Consider the following 12,192-nt stretch of genomic DNA (forward strand, 5'->3'; position numbering starts at 1 on the left):
ATGAAGATTCACAACTTCTAGAGCAGCGCAGATAAGATATGTCATCTGATTTATTTACATCTAGCCAAAAACTATATTATATAGTCCTATTAACTCTTTCATAGGTATTGTATTCTCAATTGACCTTTTGTGAATGAGTTATCATTAAAACAAAAAAGCTGATCTATTGCAACATGGTGTTAGGAACACAATTTTATTATAGATATAAGTATTGAAAAATCATTTATTTGATCACTTTTTGATTACAGGTCAAAATAAATGAGCTTCCCTCCAACATTAGTCATAACTATAGCAATTCAGCGACAATGCCTTAATTTCTGTTTAATCTGGAGGACACTAACATGTGCTTCACCAGGAGACAACCTGCAAATATGTTTATAATAGATATTAACTTTCTTTATTCATGTCCCTTCGGCTTAGTTCCTCTATTCATCAGGGGTCACCACAGCGGAATGAACCACCAACTTGTCCAGCATAGGTTTTACACAGCGGATGCCCTTCCAGCTGCAACCCAGTAATGGAAACATCCATACACACTCATTCACACACATACACCACAGCCAATTTAGGTTATCCAATTCACCTGTAGTGCATGTCTTTGAACTGTGATGGAACTCACACCGACACAGGGAGAATATGCAAACTCCACACAGAAATGCCAACTTATATTAAATAGAGCATATTGTTTTAATGGTCAACATATCATTTGTCATTATTTTACATTGTTTCATATTTGTTACTTGTCTCATGATTTCCACAAGATCTTTAAGCAAATGAACTGAATGAATTGGTGTTTTTAAATAAATTAGTAAGTGATTAAATGACTCTTTAAATGAATCAGTGTTTTAAAACAAATTGTTCATGTGAATGGTCCATGGACACACATGGATGCTTAATGATTTGTTTGGTTCCTGAATGAATCAGTGTTTTTGACTAAGTCAGTTAAGTGAATGATACAATGACTCACTTCTAAAGTAGCTAATAAATTGTAGCTAACTAATTAACTAATTGTTTTTAACACTGACATGAATTAAAAATAAAAATGTTTCTTGGACATAGAAAAATAATATTGTGCAGGAATATTCTGAAGGAATGGATGCAAAAATTCAGCTTTGAGTAATTCACCTAAACATTTGGATCAACACAAACTCACAACAACTTCTTGCTGTGAGGCAACTGCAGTAAACACTGAGCCACCGTGTCACCCAAATATTAATTGTATGGCTGCGTATGATCTTTTAGACATTGGAAAACAAATACAGTGGAAGTGAATGGCCACAGGTTTCAAACATTATTCAAGATATCTTCTTTTTTGTTCAACAGAATAAAAAAATAGTACTACTACTATTATTAAACAATTATTGTGTCATTTGTAATGAAATACTTCATGGTGTTCATTTGTGCCCAATTCTTATAATAACTTATAATAAATAAATATTTGCAAAGAGGTAGCTAGCAAATGTTACCATGAGCTTTTAGATTTGCCCGCTACATGTGGGGTGATTCTTGGCCTCCACATTGAGCATTTAAAATACTTTTAACGCATGACAATTCATTGATTATCCCTTATACACACACACACACACACACACACACACACACACACACACACACACACACTATAAATATATAGTTGTATACTCACTTTTTTAATGTATCGAAAAAATTAAATTGGCTCCATACTTTCATATTATACACACTCCTCTAAGCACCACTATACCACTGCATATACAAACTTTAAGTATGATAAAAAAAAATACATAAATAAATCAAACTCTTTGGTTTAAAAACATGTTTTTTTTTACCATAAATTGCAGGCTGTAATCAAAAGAGTTACTGGAGATTTTAACTGGTTGCTACATGAGTACAAGTTATTTCAGCTCACGTTTGCTTGCCCGATAGCAGAGCACTTGACTCGAGTATTGATATTTGTGTTCAGTCTGGCAGAGAGTATGAAAATGGCACTTACTGCTGAGTGGACTTTGAGAATCTTATCTGCCGTGGCCAGATCTGGAGGGTTTCAGCTGTTTGTTTTGATTTTTTTTCTTTCTGGCCAGGGCTGGAGGTGTGTTTGTTAAGCAGAGCTCTGGCGGTGTTTACCTTGCGTGTGTCGCTGCTGATGAGAGCTTGTGTGTTCTTGAGTCGAGCGATGGAGCTGTTGCTGAGGCCTCCAACTACAGCCATCAGTGTGTTAAAGTTCTGCAGCTGCAGCAGTCTCTGCACACACACACACATATACACACCAAACATAATACCAGAACTTATGAAAATACTGAGGTGCAAAATTATAAGACCTTCTATCTCACCTTCCTTTAAACCATCATATTCAAATTAGCATAAAATGTTTTACGTAACATTAATTTATTTTTAATTTTAATTATTTTTTTTGTTTTTTATGACGGCAGTATCAATACAAGATCATGTTTACTACAAATATAAATATCTTATTAATTTGTTCCAAATTATATATACATATTTATTTATTATTTATATTTACTGTACATGGTTTGTTTGTACTGTATGTTTGAATGATAAACTGACTTGAAGAACATTTGGCCATTTTAATTTTTGATTATAATTACATGATCTTACTTGAAAATATTAGAATAAATATTCAAATTCCATCAGACATCTTTTCTTTTTTTTTTTGGAAATGAGCAGATCAGGCTCCTACAATTAGGTTCAGAAGTTTTAAGTTCAGAATTATATAGTTAATGATAAGGTTATTAGCTAGTAAATAAAATAGATTTTTTCATGAATGTCACTTTAACAACGTAGATTTTCTTTTGTGTCAAAACCCGTTAAATCCACTTGTGCTTTTTTTTTTTTTTTTTGCAAAAACCTCTAAATCCACCTATCTGGACAAGATATTGTAATTAGCTGAAAAATCATTAAAGATGCTTTTAGAAATTATTTTACCAAACATAAAATATTTTACACAAACCACCCAAAATTAAATAAATCTGTCAAGTAAGATGGTGGTTCATTCCGCTGTGGTAACCCCTGATTAACCTGGGACTACACAGAAGGAAAATGAAAGAATTAAGTCTGTCAAGTAAGTGCATTAACCAATAATATTAAAATTCAAATCAATTAAATCTTAACATTCTGTTGTCATTTCTGATATTTTGGATTTAGAGCAATGTAAATATTGTAAACATTATAAAGCATGTTAGATTCAAGTAATGTAGTGTAAAACATTATTAAACAACAATATCTGTGCATTGCTCATTAATATAATAAGCTTATCAAACGTATAGGTAATATGAAGTAATATCAATAACGTATAGTTTTATACATTACATTTATCTTTTAAAAAATAGCTTACATTAGCAAATAAAACACAAGGTAGGCCTACTGGGGAAAAAGGGGGATGTCTCACACACTTTTAAAGTCTGTCCTTGAATATAACTACCTCCAAAATCCAGGAGTTTTTTAATACATGAGTTTTTTTTCACAACATGAACTTGATTGCAGGGCTGCACAATATTGGAAAAATCTGATATTGTGATATTTTATTTTTCTTCGATAAATACTGTGATATAAATACAGTTTCACAAGATGGTCTATTTGACAGTTTTCTGGGGAGTTTAACAGTATTCGGGTAGAAAACTTGAATGAGCACAATTCAATAAATGCTTTTATTGCTCTCATTTCTAGTTCAAATATTTAAAAATGATTGGATCTAATAAAAATAAAGTTTTTTCACCTTCGAAACAAATAAGTCAAAATTAAGGGAGTTTTTCTTTAAAACAAGCAACATTATCTGCCAATGAGATACGTAAAATCTATTTTGCTTTGAAATGTGGATATTTAGACTAGAAACAAGACAAAAATGATGTGTATAAATAGTTAAATACAATTAATCTTTGTTACACCTCCTTACATCATCATTTCTTGTGCCCAAATCTTTTAAACCCTCTTGGAATGCTCAAAGTTGACAGGCCTTAAAAACACATGCAAATGATCAGCTTTCAATCTATCATGGTTAAACTCTGTGTTCTGTAATTCTTGATCAACTCCAATTCCGGCTCAACGTTGTATATCTTGCGATGTGATTATTGTAAATATGCACATTGCGATATCGATACTGAAATAATATATTGTGCAACCCTACTTGATTGTTTTATCAGTGGCCTACAATTTGACAGATACTTTTTTAATTTGTGTTAATAATGTAGCGCTCAACAAAGAACATCAGCCTTCTATACAGGAACCCATGTTCATCAAAAACTTGACCTAGATATATAATAATAATAACTTGTTTAATATAAATCTTGTTTTAATATTAGTAATTCTTAAACATGTTTAATAATCTATAGTAAAAAAAATCCTTCTGTTTGTTTCTAGCTCTAAATGAAATTCTGAAGCCCAGATCTTCATCATTTTGGAGCCGACAGTAAACAGATTACAGGTCTTTAAACACAAGAGAGATTAACCTCAGCCACTTTGATGAATTCACTGATGACGGTTGCTCTCTGCTGGGCTGTGGGTTTACTGAGGACCATGATCTGGATCCACTGCGAAACACTGTTGAACAGAGTAATGAAACGCTCCAGAATGGGATTATCCACCGTGCAGCCGTGCATCACGAAACTGTGGTAGTCCTGAAACTAGAGGACAAACACATTTTTCTCAACTGAAACATGAACTCCGACTCGAGGTCAGAACAGCTGTGAGTGAATTGAGAGACGCACCAGAATTTTGCAGAATGATTTATATTCCATGTATGTGAGGTGTTCGGCGAGGGTGGAGGCATCTAGGTGGTCGAATAGAAGAGAGGTCTTGCGCTTTTTCTGGACAGTTTCGTCCAGCTGACGCCGCCATTCATATGATGGGCTACAGGCAAAAACAGACTTGGCATATGTAGGTCATGTATCTCATAAGTCACTGTATTAGATTATATTTATAAAACTAAAATACAAATAAAAACCATACGGATGTTGTGTTGCACACATTTTGAAAGGGTTTTAAAAAACTTTGCCACAAAGTATTTAGGAATGATTTAATTTAAACTCATTTATACAGCCATGGAAAAAAATAGAGATTCTCAGTTACTATATATAGGTAAATTTTTTTTCTCTTTTTTAAATATTTCTCAAATGATGTTTAACAGAGCAAAGAAAATTTTACAGTATGTCTGATAATATTTTTTCTTCTGGAGGAAGTCTTATTTGTTTTATTTTGACTAGAATAAAAGCAGTTTTGAATTTTTTAAACACCATTTTGAGAACAAAGTTATTAGCCCCTTTAGAAAAAAAAACATCGCTATACGAAAACTTGCCTGATTACCTTTACCTGCCTAGTTAACCTATAACCCAGTTAAGCCTTTAAAAGTCACTTTAAAATTAAAATTTTAAATTTAAGATAAAATTAATCAGTTATTAGAAATGAGTTATTAAAACTGGAATGTTTAGAAATGTGTTGAAAAAATCTGCTCTCTGTTAAACAGAAAACAGAAGTAATTCTTACTTCAACTGTATATATATATATATATATATATATATATATATATATATATATATATATATATATATATGTGGGGATTAGGTGTCGCAGACGAAAGTAAAAAGTGGGGGAGAGGCGGGGGTAGGGGGTTCTGTGTCACGGATGTAAAAAGTGAAGAGGGTTGGGGAGTCGCATAAGAAAGGAATCGCTGAAAAAAGTGAAGTGAAAATCGCACGGGGGAGGAGGGTGGTTTATTTATACCCAATTCACCTGTACCGGATGACTTTGGACCGTGGGAAAAACCGGAGCACCCAGAGGAAATCCACGAGAGCGCAGGGAGAACATACAAACTCCACACAAAAACGCCAACTGACCCAGCCGAGGCTCGAACCAGTGACCTTCTTGCTGTGAGGTGACAGCACTACCTACTATTTTATTTTATTTATTAATTTACTTATTTATTAATTATTTATTTGTTCCTTTGTTTATTTATCTATTTAATTATTTTATTTTTTTATTTTATTGATTTTTATTTTCTTTTATACAGAAAATTACATTTTGTTGGATGATTTATTTAAACTGAAAATGAGGGTTATTTAACTAAATGTTGTTACCACATTCCACTCCTGAAGATAAAACAATGATATTGTGTTGTCTAAAGATAAACAAGTCTGAAAACATGGCAAGTTATTTTACTATTTTATAGAAGGAAAAAAACTGTCATTAGTATATTTGTCAAATAAAAAAAACTTAAATATTAAACATAAATCATAAGCAATATATATATATATATATATATATATATATATATATATATATATATATATATATATATATATATATATATATACAATCTTAAAACTATTAAAGAAAATTGCATTCAATATAAAACTAGATACTTCGCTATCATCTTTGATATTCTCATTCTATCACTGACCTAAGAACTTCCTGCAGCTTCTCAGTGAAATTCAACACACTTTCTGTGCTCCTCTGTCTCAAGGAATCAGTAGTTGAGTAGAGTTTGTGACTCACATGCTGTCGATGTCGATGAGCAAACTGCGCCTCACGTCTCCATTCTGCTCCAGTCGCTCCTTCAAACCGCGGATCTGCTCAGCCAGCGCCGGGTTCAGGTCAAACTCGGCTGGAAACTCTGATATCCAGTACCTGACAGAGAGAAACAGAGCAGCTCTGACACCGAGTCGCTGTGCATGAAATAGGTCTAGCCAAGAGGTTTTTTTTTTCCTGAATAGTCTTGTCTCAAAAAGCTTTATGTGATTTCACAAAACACCTCCATGATCTGACACATCTGCTTCATGACAAAGAACATCATCCACATCTTTATGAAGACTGCTGGACCATTTATTGGAAATCTCAACAAAACACAGTTCATGATGGGGAGTTTTATGCTGGTCAATTTTTTTTTATAAAATGTTTTCTATTTTCAGTCTAAAGAAAATATAGATTACATATTTTTACAGCTTGTTTTCTTGTTAAAGGGATTTTTATTGTGTAATGAGCCAAAAATGTCCATTTTAGCAACATTTTCATCCAGCAGACCTCACAATTTTATCAGTGGTGTAAGGTAACAAATTATAAATACTCAAACTGCTGTAATTGAGTAGTTGTTCGTAGGAATTGTCATTTACTAAGTAGTTTTAAAAATGTGTACTTTTACTTTCCCTGAAGTACATTTTTAGTGCTGTATCAGTACTTTAACTCCAATATTTTCTTTCAATCTGCAGTCACTACTTTATTTCTTTGCGAGTAGAAAAATCTGTGATTCCTGTCCAAACAAATCGCACATAGAAACTAAACTGCATCATACAGAACAACCTCAAGACATAGACACTTCATAAATGCAGCTAACCTTTTGGATGCGTTAAAATTGTCCAAGAAGATTTCCAAAATCATGCACAATGAATTAGAGACTGTTCAGACTGCATGTCATTGATGAGAAGATGACAAATGTTTAATGTATGATGACTGAAATGGCCTTAAACAATAACTAAATGCACTACAGAATGTTACGTTTACACACACACACACGCACGCACGCACGCGCACGCATGCATGTACGCACGCACGCACATGGTTTCCGCTACATTCATTCTTCCATGGTGGGACGCCACACCAAAAATTATTCTCCACCACAGCTACATTGCTGCTTCTCATTCTAAAGCTTCAGTTGTTGTTGTTTTTTTAAATAGCGGGTTATAGTCGCACCAAAATGTGAGTGAATTATAACAGAGCAAACTCTTCTTTAATCATAGTAGTGCTGTGTGTTATTTGTTTAACCCTTTAGGGTTACATGCTGAATGACTGACAGGGCTGTGTGATGCGTGAGGGCAAGTTTGCTTTCATTTATGATTAACACAGTTTCCATAATTATACTTTATTTATAGATAAAGGTCTGTGGTTCTGCATACAAAGAGTTTATCTTGCTGGGGATTATAGCCATTTCACTTTACTTCTGGACACATTAACGTCGTTCTGTAGGTCTGTTGGAGAAATTCATAAATAATCCTAGCAAATCTAATAAATATTGGAGATAATCCTCGCTACATAAACACACTAAATCGCACTTCAGCAGCATTTATTTGAGGCGCACAAGAAAATCTCAGCTTGAGCAGCGTATATTTGAGGGCGTTCAAGACGTTTTGTGCACAAACAAAGGAAATCCGTGTACAAGCAAAGAGACTAGCATGCTCGTATTACATAAATGCGATCTTGACTTGTAATATGTGCTCTTGACATTTGTCGTTGAAATAACACCATAGGTAGTTAAAAAATCTGTGTAAAAGGCCTGCCACAACAGCTGGAAAAAGCCTAGAGGAAACACTGCATTAAGATAATGATGTTTTTTTTCTCTTTTTTACTGTTTTTTCAGTTTTTATGAATTATGGAGTGGTAAAAAGAGATTCCCAAAATCCCCTCTTTAAAATCTTTTGACACGAATATGTCAAAAAGTTACAATTATTTTGATGTTTAGGTTTTTGTGCTAGAAACAAGTGCAAATTAACACATACTAACTGAAATAATAAATAATATCATAGATATAGGTTTTAATATAACATTTTAGAAAAGGTTCTTCTTTACATCACAGGCCCATAATGAGAACACAAATCAAGATATATTTAATTAGATTTTATAGATTTCTGTCCATCCAACAGATGTCTGTTCCATTTTAAGATCAAAAAATTAATCCATTTGAATTGAGCAGTTTAATCCCATTCTAATCAAGAGACATGTTTGCTTTACAGTATAAGATGAACAGAATTGATTTAGTAAACACTGATCAGCAAACAGATTATTATTAATCTTTTAGATTTGTTCACAGAAACTCAATCTTGCTTGCTTGATGCGTGAGAACCAATGAGGTTCAATACTAATTGTCACAAGGCAAATTTATTCTTGCTTGTCAAGCAGGTTTGGCTGAGCATCAAATATATACAAATGAAAGGCTCATGGACAGCAAAGTGGCTCAGTGGTTAGTACTGTTGTCTCACAACAATAAGGTGGCTGGTTCGAGTCCCGGCTGGGTCCGTTGTTGTTTCTGTGTGGAGTTTGCATGTTCTCCCCGTGTTGGCGTGGGTTTCCTCCGGGTGCTCTGGTTTCCCCCACAGTCCAAAGACATGCACTATATGTGAATTGAATAAACTAAATTGGCTGTAGTATATGTGTGTGAACAAGAAAGGTTATGGGTGTTTCCCAATACTGGGTTGCAGCTAGAAGGTCATTCTCTCTGTAAAACATATGCTGAATAAGTCGGTGGCCCTTGATGAATTAAGGGATTAAGCCGAAGAAAAATGAATGAATGGAAGGCTTATTAAAATTGGTTTATGATGCAAGTTGTTTGTGTTCTTTTATGAATGTTTCGAAGTTTGAGCATTTTGGGTGAATAGTCTTTCCCTAGAGGGGCAGAATTTTTTTTATATTTAATTAAAATATTGTTATATTTATTACACTTAAAATATCTTATAAGATATTTTAAGTATAATAAATAAAAAATATTTAATATAATGAATTTTTCTAAAATATTAGCCCTTCGGTTTGTAATGACATTATGGTAAGTAAGTGATGGGTGCTTTTTATTTCTAGTATAACCATTTCAACTCTGAAAACTGGACTAACAGTTTCAATTTACTAAAACTTCTATGTTAAGCTGCTTTTGCACAATCTATTGTAAAAACGCTAAAGAAATAAAGATAAATTAAATTGAATAGCATAAACTAACTTTTGAAGAAACCATTTCAAACACAGCTCTGTGAGTACCTGAGTTATATTATGTTTCTTTCTTTTTATTTCTTTATTTTTTTACAATTGTGATGTTATGCTTTACAGTTGTGGTTATAATCTCATGGTTGCAAGTAAACATGTCACATTTCTTTCTTTTTCCCTTATATCAGCAGATTAATTTCAAACTACTTTTTTTTTTAATTTTGAGGGGGGAAATGTAAACTAATGATTGTGGGAGAAAAAAAATCTGAATTGCAATATGTAAACTGAGAATTTTGAGATGAAGCATGATCAGAATCTCTAAAACATTTTGAGAGAACAAATCTCAATTGCAAGATGTAAACTTGGACTTTTCAGTCCCAGTTTACCAAAAGAAAGTCAAAAATTGTGAGAAATAAACTCTTAATTTAAAAAAGAAAATTGCAAGCTGTAAACTCAAAACTCAAACTAAAAAACTCTAACTTCCAATGAATACATTTGAATTGCAAGATCATAGCCAAAATCCTGAGACATACAAAAACAGTGAGCTGTCAACTCAATATTTTAAGAATTCTAAGTTGCAAGTTTATAAACGTACAATTTCAATTCCCTCTAAACCGGTGGTCACCAAACTTGTTCCTGAAGGCCGGTGTCCGGCAGATTTTAGCTCCAACCCTGATCAAACACACCTGAACAAGCTAATCAAGGTCTTACTAGGTATACTTGAAACATCCAGGCAGGTGGGTTGAGGCAAGATGGAGCTAAACCCTGCAGGGACACCGGCCCTCCAGGACCAGGATTGGTGAACCCTGCTCTAAACTCTAAAGTCTACATCTCACGAACATGTCTTTTTTTTATTCTTAGAATTGCAAGTAAAAACAATGTGAGAGTTGTGAGAAAAAGCAGTAGAAACAAGCTTTCATAGTAACTTTAAATAAGATACATTTAGCTCCTGATTTCATCCACCTGTTAGCAGTGAACATAACTATATTCAAGCCCAGGCTCTCTGCATGCTTTCAGTCATGCAGCACATTTTATTATTTTTTTTTCAGAAAAACTAGATGAACAAAAGAGATTTTAACCTACTTGACAAGGTGACAAATCTGCGACTGGCGATTTGCAGAACAATCCTGTTGCTGAGACCTGTAATACTGTCAAGGCAGCTCCAGTTCATTACTATTATCGGCTGTGAGGAGAGTGATGGAAACAGTTTGTGATGCTGTCGACCTCCTCTATAAATGACAAACCTCACCCATGAGCCACTCCGCTAAGTGCTAAATGTCTAGCATAAAAGCCGGCCTGTCAGCGGCGAAACTAAAACTGCACAAAGACTTGTATTTCTTTTTCAGCCATTTGACATTAATGCTGGTTCTTTACAGTTTTCTGGAAGTATAATGTGACTGGGGAAAGGATACTTTTGAAGGAGCTTCTTGGCCAGGTCACTGGATGAAAGGTACCAGGGATGCATGGTGAGAAACATTCGTACGAGAGATGGATCCTTTAGGACACCTTCATTGTCTGAGAGGAGGATAGAAAGCATTCGGTTACTGTCAATTTACAGTAATTTTCAGTTAAATCAATCTAGTATTAATTTAAATGATACAAAATGCTTAAATATGATACACTCAAAAAATGATTTTATCTCTGTCAAAAAACATTTAAGGAAATGACAGATTAGCAGAATACTGGAAAACACTATTTCAAATGTTCGTCTTTATTCAAAATTTAATTTGAATACTTAATTTTAATTGAATTAAATAGAAGCCATTTGAAATTTACCACTAACTTATGATTCACACAAAGAAAAATATTTAGCTGCTGTTCAATGATTTCCACTGATTTAAAATAAGTTAAAGTTGAAGTAAAATGAAGTTTTTTTGGGGGGACAACTTAATTGTTTTTTGTTCAATCTACTTAACTTTGTAAAAAGGATAAAATTAGCATTTTTACAGTGTTCATTTCTGAAATACTAAATGTATATTATTATTGGCCAAGTCTAAACCGCAGCACTCAATCCCTGCTGCTTCTCCACAGTCTGACAAATACAGTTGAAGTTGACTATGTGTTTACAGAGCAGAGCAGAGCAGAGCAGAAGTGAACTGACCGAAAGCTTTGATACAAGCCTCCACCAGCTCCTCCACACTAGCCGGCTGATCCCACGAAACGCTCTCCATCCTTTCCTCCTCCTTAATTTTACACTCCTCTCTTTGATCCCTCGCTCTTTCGCTCTGAAAACGAAGCAGAATCAATAAAGCAAAGAATGGCTGAGATGTGAGAGGCGTCGCTGAGTTTTCATTTTCATCAAAAGCAGACAAATCCTGGTCACACATGGATGACACGACGGACAAGACTCATCCAGAGGGAAACAAGGTGCATAAAAGAAGAAGAAAAAAGAGCTATAGGAAAAAAAAAATAAAAATGCACACACACATAAAAGCCTTAGAATTAGCTTTCAAAAGAACTTACCAGGCATCAGTGGTGAAAAAGTGAAGAGCGCAGGTTTGAGTGAAGAGAAGAGAAGTGCTGATG

General features: G+C 33.9%; 1 protein-coding gene across 4 annotated transcripts in view; it reads right to left on the reverse strand.

Moving 5' to 3' along the window:
- rasgrp2 (RAS guanyl releasing protein 2 (calcium and DAG-regulated)) overlaps positions 1-12,192 on the reverse strand; it is a 38,370-nt gene extending 26,178 nt beyond the window's left edge. For 3 of the 4 annotated variants that reach the window (XR_012397213.1, XR_012397212.1, XM_680043.9), the window contains exons 1-8: positions 12,130-12,192; positions 11,768-11,891; positions 11,079-11,181; positions 10,750-10,806; positions 6,481-6,612; positions 4,698-4,839; positions 4,440-4,613; positions 2,101-2,217 (exon numbers count right to left, since the gene is read on the reverse strand). Coding sequence is in view for 1 of the 4 variants with exons in the window: in XM_680043.9 (XP_685135.5) it covers positions 2,101-2,217; positions 4,440-4,613; positions 4,698-4,839; positions 6,481-6,612; positions 10,750-10,806; positions 11,079-11,181; positions 11,768-11,837 (795 nt within the window). In the remaining 3 variants the exon portion in view is untranslated. Of the gene's footprint in view, positions 1-2,100; positions 2,218-4,439; positions 4,614-4,697; positions 4,840-6,480; positions 6,613-10,749; positions 10,914-11,078; positions 11,182-11,767; positions 11,892-12,129 lie in introns of those variants that run through there. The other variant, XR_012397214.1, reaches the window with a different exon arrangement.

The sequence above is a fragment of the Danio rerio genome, chromosome 21, assembly GCF_049306965.1.
Source record: "Danio rerio strain Tuebingen ecotype United States chromosome 21, GRCz12tu, whole genome shotgun sequence".
NCBI lineage: Eukaryota > Metazoa > Chordata > Actinopteri > Cypriniformes > Danionidae > Danio > Danio rerio.